Source organism: Sinocyclocheilus rhinocerous, unplaced genomic scaffold (genome assembly GCF_001515625.1).
Source record: "Sinocyclocheilus rhinocerous isolate Xijiao unplaced genomic scaffold, SAMN03320098_v1.1 scaffold1655, whole genome shotgun sequence".
NCBI classification, from domain to species: domain Eukaryota; kingdom Metazoa; phylum Chordata; class Actinopteri; order Cypriniformes; family Cyprinidae; genus Sinocyclocheilus; species Sinocyclocheilus rhinocerous.
In genome coordinates this window covers 1,239,143-1,247,864 of record NW_015655597.1, presented here as the reverse complement: position 1 = coordinate 1,247,864, position 8,722 = coordinate 1,239,143, and the positions used below count along the sequence as shown (strand labels likewise).

Sequence of the window (8,722 nt, the reverse complement as noted above, 5' to 3'; positions counted from 1 at the left end):
CTACAAATGTATCTGTGGCCTAATAAAATGTAAGTGAGTCTGTTGGAGTATCCTGTGTCATTCTTAATTTCTTGTTTATTTTGTATGTAGCCAGTGTTTCTGTTACCTATATAAGCTACATACCTACTGATAATTTTTTTTGTAGTTAAAATGCTAATCATTATAACAAAAATTGCAGTTTGTAATTGATTAAATAATACAGTGCATAAACCTTTAAAGGACTGTTATGATGGCACATTCTTCTTGGACATAGGTCAGCAGCTACTCCAAGAATATTATTTTATTTTTATTTTAAGAAATCATACATATGTCATCATCACCAATGTCATAATATGGCTTTGTTTTGCTTTTGTGATATTTCCACATATATTGATCATCGTGTAAAGTCACTGGTTCAGATTGGATGTAAGAGCCACTGGTAGGTGATCACTGTGTGAACTGGACATACGTCGAGGCTGTTTTAATAATCATCTCAGACGCCAGACACTCACTTAATTTTGTATTGCTTTATTCCACATGCACATATTGTTTTGAAAGTTTCCTTGTCCTTTCAATTTGAGTTATATTCATAAAGCAATTACTTCCGTACTTGCCATAGTAACATTTAATGAATGTAACTAATATTTATATAATCTACAATATAATTTTTATGTTTTTAATTTGCTATAAAGAGTCAAAATAAAAGACTTACTAAAAAAGACAACATTTTATTTGTTAACCTGCATGTCATGTTGCTATTAACCGACATCAGAGAACTGTGAACATGAAAGTGTGTTCTTACTGAAATATATACTAACTTTAATTAATCTTAGAAGATATTACTCTCAGGAGGAGTTGGGAGAACAGAGTTTGGCTGACAAAAATGTTTGGGAATCCCTGTCCAACAATGTTGAAGATCAGAAATGGTTTCATTGTACAGTATGTATATACTTGAAAAGTTAGAAAAACACTTTTGAATGAGATTTTCAAATAGTAAGCATGATTAACACAACACTGTGGATCATGACAATTTGGATACTTTTACACACCATTCTTAAACATATGACATGAAAGTAGGTTGTTTTTCAGTGCAACATATAGTCAAAGAACAGACACATTTTAAAAGGACAGTTCATTCAAAAATAAAAACATGTTGTTTCAAGGTTGTATGACTCATTCTTCTGTAGAAGACACTTTGAGAAATAATGACAGAGTTGTCAGTTTTGGGTGCACTTATATGGGATGATATTAGAAAGTCTCAAAATCCAAATGAACCGAACAAGATTGACTCGAACTAGACGTCAATTAATGCACGCGTGTCACCTGATCCACATATGCATAGATTCCTTTTTGCATGAGCAATTTATGATATATTAATGCAGAACAAAACATTTTTGTTCACAAACATGTCTGTATTTGTACAAATCACTGCACAATAATTTAATCCCGAATTCCACAGACTCAAATTGAAGACATTTGTTTGTGGTTAGTAAGATACATGTATAAAATGTATGCAGTACATGATTGATTGTGCGTGCATCTATTAATCATTTAGAGTCTAATATCATCCCATACACTTATACCTTTAATCTATTAGTGCTTGGAGATTGGTGATTCCCAAACAGGTGAATGTGGAAAGATTTTGATGTTTTTTTTTTTAAATAAATAAAAAAAGCTTAAAAAATATTAATAATAAAAAAGGAAATATTTGACATATTTGCACATTTACTTGTAAGACATTAATAATTCTACATGATATCCAGTAAAATATGAAGAAGAAAAAAAGAACAGGATACTCACACCAGTTTTGCTTATATACATTTTATTAGGCCACAGATCCATTTGTAGAGGTTTATTTCAAGCACTGTTGTAAGCACACTGCAGTACTAGTAGTCACTAGTCACCAATGATAACTAGGGAGGCTACTAATCAAACTATTCAAACAAAAATTAGTCTCACAAATGAAATAAAAAGCTTAGCACATCAAAGAGTAAAAACTATATTAGCATGGTTAATGGTTAAGCACAGGTTATTCGCTTCTTGTTTGCTCTGCTGTGTGCCTGTAATCATTCAGGCAGAACAGCTCAGACGATTTATCATATAACACAAACTATGCATTGTTTTGACACTGTTGCAGTTAATTCTTCACATTGAAACGTCTTTACCTTTTCGAAATAATCCATTAAACAAGTTGCGATTTGAAGAGCGTGTACTAATATTTTCAGTACCATTCGTTTGCGCGTTGTCTCAAGGACACGCCCACAATATGAGAACTAATGAATATTCATGTGACTCCACCCACTGGAACAGTTTTTCACAGGAACTGAATATTACACAACACCCTCAAGTTCACACAGGTGTCTAGCTGAGTAAGCACAGGTTCATCGCATTAACCGCGTTAGTGTTGTCATGTCCACTTTTTACGTTTTTTTTTTTTTCAAAGATAAAATCTGCTAAAAATATAGGTATTCTCAGGTTTTGGTGTTTGTGCTTATTTCCAGAATACATTTCTTTGTGTGTATTTGGGTTTATTTAGGCCGCTTGTGGGCTTGTTTTGTCAGACTGGTTTTTCTTGTGATATCTGGCAACACAGGTTATTTATTTATTTGATCAAAATATTTGTGACTATAATTTCCAGTATTTTGATGAAAATTTTTTGAAAAAAATATTTTTTATTATTAAGATTTACTATATATACACCATATTTACCAAATAGGCCTATTATGTATGACATTAAATTTACAATACGTGACAGAAAAAAAAGCAGAAAGTTGGTATATTCAAGTAGGCTACAAAATACTAAAGAAATGCAATAATCCAATGTAAACTAAAACCTCACATGTCTTCAGTTTATGAAATTAATAAACCGATATGACTGACAAATTATGCATGATCACTGCATAATGTGACTTTTTGTAATGTTTAGCTTGAAAAGTATGCTTGTGCTATCTTTCTTATAAATACATTTGATTTGATATTATCCTATTGTTATTTTTGTTACCAATTGTTATCCAGTGACATTCATACATTTTAAATATGGCAAAGGACCAAAAATAAAATTAGTTAAACAATTCAAAGCTAATAAATTCAATTAATTTCAGTATCTATTGTAAATGTGTGGATTTAATTCTCTGGAGTATTTCATTCTGATTGGTCCATTGCTGAACTCAGCAGTATATATTTCTCAGATAGCATAAAAATGTCTAAATTATGATTTTTGTCTATGGCAACATTATTTAACAGACCATTCATCCGGGAAACCATGTTTCCTCTGCTGGTGTTTGGTCTCTAGAAAGACAGAACACTAATAAGTAAGTAAATACTTAATAAGTAAACCTATAACTCATGAAATCAACATTTCATTTCTATGTTTGTATGATCTGCTTAGGAAGTGTGTAATAAATGGGATAATATACAGTCAGTATTGATCATCCCTGTTAGGATTTGTTTTAAATCCCTTAAATATAGTGTGAATTAGACCTGTTTTTTAGAGAGCACTCCACAGTAGTAAAGTTTTGGTCATCAATACATAAGGAAACACATCTGTGTTTCATTTTCTCTTTCTTTTTTTTGTTGTCTTTTTATAAGTTTTCTCATTTGTACCAGGAATTGCAACAAACGTCATAAGATACATATGCAGCAACAGTTTTGTTATGCACATCTGTTTAATTTATTTTGCTCTATTTTTCAGGAGGTACAGAAAGCAGCTTCTCTGTTCTCCATGTACAGTGATTTGTCTTCCATGATCCCCAGTCTCATAGTGACCCTCCTCCTGGTGGCCTACAGCGATCAGCGTGGCCGAAAGATCACTATTATTATGCCCCTCATTGGGTCTCTGATCTACACGCTTTCATTCCTGGCGGTCTCTTTCTTCGAGCTCAACCTCTACATTCTCATTGCCGCCAGTTTCGTAAGTGCCCTCTTTGGGGGTATCGGTACCATGCTAGGTGGCTGCTTCTCCTATGTGGCCGATTTGTGTGAGGACAGCAAGCAGAAGACCCTTCGCATGGCTGTGGTGGACATGATGATCGGCTTGTTGGCCGGTGTGGCGTCAATTTCCACGGGCTACTTCCTGTATGCAGTCGGGTTCAACTGGCCTTTCTTTACATCCGCCATATTTCAGGCAGTTAACTTAATATACGCTGTCTTCATTCTGGAAGAAACCAGAGTGATTGACCGGTCAGAGACTGCGGCTTGTTGTCGGGCCATGCAGAAACTAGCTAGTAGTATCTGCAACTTGTTTGTGGGAGGCAGCAGTCAAAGAAAATGGGTTCTTGTGCTGTTGATTGTCACATTCTCCTCTTTATCTTTTGTTAATACGGGGGGTCTGTCCATGATCACACTTTACGAACTCAATGAGCCGCTGTGCTGGAGCGAGATCCTCGTCGGCTATGGCGCCGCGGCCAGCACCTCCATCTTTATCACTAGTTTTGTCGGTGTGTATTTGTTCTCCCGCTGTCTGCCTAACATTGCCATCGCCTTCATCGGGATGCTGTCAGTCGGTATAAGCATGTTCATGACGGCCTTCGCAAAGACCACGCTCATGATGTTCCTCGGTGAGCATGAACATTCACAGTCATTTTAGAAAAATAATTTTCTTATATTACTATTAATTTATAATAAATAGGGTACCACATTTACCATATTATATATATGACTCTAGATGTACAATAGTCATACATGACAGGAAAAATCTAATTTTTTCAAATCGCAAAATGAATATACATTTTTTGTTTTCTACATTATCCTAAATTCACTTGTAGTATTAAAAACAAGTTAGTTTAGATTATATTGTTCAGTTAATTCAGACAAAATTTTAATATCCATTTTATTTATCAACCATAACATGAAATAATTTATTGTACTGGCCAGAATTTTAATATTGGTGCATCCAAAATTTTTTTTTAAGAGGTTTGCCATTTTTAAAAAATAATAAATGAGTATTTAGCACCAAGAATTAAGGAAAAGAGAGAATAGATAAACATTCAACAATTAATAAATCACAATTACAATTTTTACAAACCATCACAGTCAAATTACTTGTATATGTGGGTCTTCTCTTTGCTCTTAATATCTGTTGGGGTATATGGTGCACTGTATATTTTATTTTTTGGTGAAGATATAAAATTAATTAAGAGCAAACAGCAGCTGTTCCTAGATTACAGCCACTGCACATCATCACATTTTTATGTACTTATTATGTGTACAGTAATATTACAATAAAGTTTGCTCAATTAACTTCTTTGAAAACTGAACACAGCTGCACTGGTAATTGTACTAAAGGGTTATAAAAGTCATAGTGAGCTCTAAATTTGTAGACATGTAAAATAGGTGAAAATGTCTATAATTCTGGAGGCCTTGTTTGTTTAGTTAATGTGAGTATTGATGTGTTTGTTACAGTGAGGATTCCTGCTATGTTTGCCATTATGCCGTTCCCTGTCCTGCGTTCAATGATGTCAAAAGTCGTCTCAAAGTCTGAGCAGGGTGAGTAGTGACTCTCTGAAAATCACTGTTCCAAAGCAAAACTCCTTATTCAGCAAGATGTTGGTCATAAGAGCTCTTCTCTGCTCAAGAGTGTTTTTGTGTGACTATGCACTGGAAAGGGATTTTTTTACATTTAAGGAAATATTATGTGAATGCTTTTTTTTTTAATGAAAAGTAGTTTTGTTTGCACTTTCACCATGTATGTATGTATGCATTCCTCCTTTTGAAGAGACAATCATATCAGACTTTTCTTTGTTTTTATGCTTTGTGTTTTCTCAGGAGCGCTTTTTGCCTGTGTGGCCTTTACAGAAAACCTGAGCACTTACGGGTCCTCTGCAGTTTTTAGCAGAATCTATGCGGCCACTGTGGCATGGTGTCCTGGCTTTATCTTCCTATTGGGTTCTGGACTCTGTATCATACCCATAAGTCTATTAGGGTAAGAGTTGCACTGAAACATAACCAGTTATTGATCTTTAGAATGCTGAAATGTCTAAACCGCGCATTTAAACCAAGTGCTGACTGTATTGCGCTTTGTGTATGAAAAAAGCACATTATAAATGAAATGTATTATTATTATTATATCAGATGAATGCGTTTTAGAGAGGCTTCATAAATAGGAATAAAAAAAATTATAATTTTATCTAAATAAATAAAAAATAAAATAATTGAATTTCATCATATGAAAAATAGATATGATGATATTTGAAAAAGATTATATTTAACAGTGTTATTAAATTATTAGTGTTTTTAAAGCAGAAACCTGTAGGTCTTAGAACCAGTTCTGTGGTCTGTTTTGATTAATAGGCTAGTTCCTCATTTTTAAATTCCAGCTAAGGCTTACATTTCCTCTTTCCCTTTTTGCATCTGCTTGTATTTATTGTACATGAGTGTATGTGGCTAAGAATGTTGATTCATTCTGACTTTGTGTCCCACTCCAGTATATTTAGGTGTTTCCATTCATTGGATTCTAATGACAATCAAGCACTCTTATCAGAAGATGGGACTGAAGCATCAGATGACCCACCTGTAGCTTAAAATCAAATCAAAGGGAGTTTGGATACCTCATGGTTACCCTGTGTGTTTCTTTACATTTTCTCATACCAACACAAGTGGGTAATCTGTTCAAGCCAAAGTATATTTTTAGTATTTTGAGTCGCTGCCACGAAAAATGCATTTTTGCTGAAATGCAGTAGATGCTAATGGTGGTTTTGGAAGGGAACAGAACTTTATAGTTCTAAGGGGAAATTTTGTAAAAGAGTAAATATTTTTTTAAAATAACGATAAGAATAATTTCAGCAAAAACTAAATTCACACTTCCTTAAGAAAATACCGGTCACTTGCAAGGCAGCAACAATACAGTATTAAAGTTTTAGGTGTGTTTAGGTTAGGCTTTGATTCTGTCATCTGCAAACAAGAATCAATACGTAGTTAATGTGAATGGTATCTATAAAAGACAAGACCAATCACAATTCAGTATGCAAATAGATGTAAGAAAGATGACCAATCCAATTCAGTATGCAAATATAACAATGATATCATCACTGGTAATAGAAGAGGTTTAGAACTTTAGAAATTTAGGATTAAATATTGAAAATCATGGTTTGAATTGAGTCATTAAACTCTATTCAAATGGTAAACTAAACTAAAACTGAATTAATTCATTGTATGTACTAAATTAATTGCAGAAGTTTAAATACTAAGAGATTGAATGTTTGAGGAGTACGTTGCTGCCTTACAAGTCTAAAGTTTGGGCTGATGTACAATACATTCTTGTTTTGTATAGACCAACATTTACTGTAGATTTATAATGTATATACAATTGTATTTCATAAAGCATAAGATTTAGGATGCATCTTTATAGTGTTTTAAAGTTGGCTATGCTTTTCTAAGTGTGGCAGGTTTTCATTGGTCTCATATTTGCACAGATCTGGGTCACGAGCAATTCAGCCAATAAGCTCTGACCTGCCATTGACTCTCTGTCCTGTGTGGTGTAAATTTCATATACATTCTCATCTTGACAAAATCATGTCAAGATACATAAATGATAAATTAGCGTAGATCAGTTTACTTTGTTTGGAGGCTTAGCAGTGAAAAAGTGATTTTGGAGGACTGGGCACATCAGTCAGTTGATATTTGTATGTGTCTGCCAGTACTTGTGCTCCTACACGCACAAACTACATTGTTTAGCACATATGCAATAGGAATGCATACTGAACCACTGAAAAAAAAAAGTAGTTAACCTCATTCATTCACAAAAACACACTTAAACCCAACTAAATTTGGTAACTTGTGTGCAGTTGTGATGTGTTGAATATGAATACATAACGTTTCTATTATGAAATGTAATAATATAAAGGATTAATGTCTGTCAGCTTTACAGCCTATAAAACCTACTGATGTGTTATTTGAAACATATAAATTGTGCTTTCCAGACTTGGAAATGATCAGGTTCTAGCAATTATTATTATTATTTGCAAAAAAAAAAAATAATAATAATAATAACAATCAGCTCCTAATTCAGTTGCTTATTTAGCATCTGCTAAATGAATAAATATAAATGTACTAAATAGCTCTTTTTGAGTCCTGTTTAACATTTTATGTCAGATGTCAGGGTGTCAAACTCAATTCCTGGAGGGCCGGAGCCCTGCAGAGTTTTGTTCCAACCCTGCTCCAACACACATACCATGTAGTTTTCAAATAAGCCTGAAGGACTTGATTAGTTGGATCAGGTGTGTTTAATTAGGGTTGAATCTAAACTCTGCAGGGCTCCGGCCCTCCAGGAACTGAGTTTGACACCCAGTTTTATTGGTAGATCACTGATTCTTAAAGTGTGGTACGTGGGCTCCCTCTAGTGGTACGCAGAGGAATCACTGAATTAGGCCGCGTGTCCATCAAAGCGTTTTGACAGTGAGAAGTTCGCGTTTAGTTTGAGCAAACTCGAGTTTTCGGGCTCAAGAAGGTGGGTTGGTTTTGAGCAAGCGGGTTTCGTCACCATGGTAACTTACGCTACACGGCTAGATCGCAAACCAAAGCTGGACCAATCAGCTCTGAGTAAAGTAACATATCCATCTTATTTTTCAGTGCGCAAGTAAGCCGTTTTCTGTCAATGTGCGAGACTTCCGGTTCATTAACCGCTGTAGGGAAATAACGAGAAGAATAACAAAGTGCAGTAAACGGTAAAACGGTTTGCAATACAAACCAGTGTGTTCATAATTAGGACAATACATTAAAATAATATGGTAAGACCAGTTTGAAATAT

At 34.3% G+C, this 8,722-nt stretch overlaps 1 protein-coding gene across 2 annotated transcripts in view; it reads left to right on the top strand.

Annotated features, from left to right (window-relative positions):
- The window catches only part of LOC107718743 (solute carrier family 46 member 3-like), a 9,046-nt gene extending 908 nt beyond the window's left edge, over nt 1-8,138 (top strand). For both annotated transcript variants that reach the window (XM_016525965.1, XM_016525966.1), the window contains exons 3-6: nt 3,671-4,535; nt 5,380-5,463; nt 5,743-5,899; nt 6,402-8,138. In XM_016525965.1, coding sequence (XP_016381451.1) covers nt 3,671-4,535; nt 5,380-5,463; nt 5,743-5,899; nt 6,402-6,498 — 1,203 coding nt within the window. In that variant the 3' untranslated portion in view covers nt 6,499-8,138. The remainder of the gene's footprint in view (nt 1-3,670; nt 4,536-5,379; nt 5,464-5,742; nt 5,900-6,401) is intronic.
- The last annotated feature ends 584 nt before the right edge of the window (nt 8,139-8,722 follow it).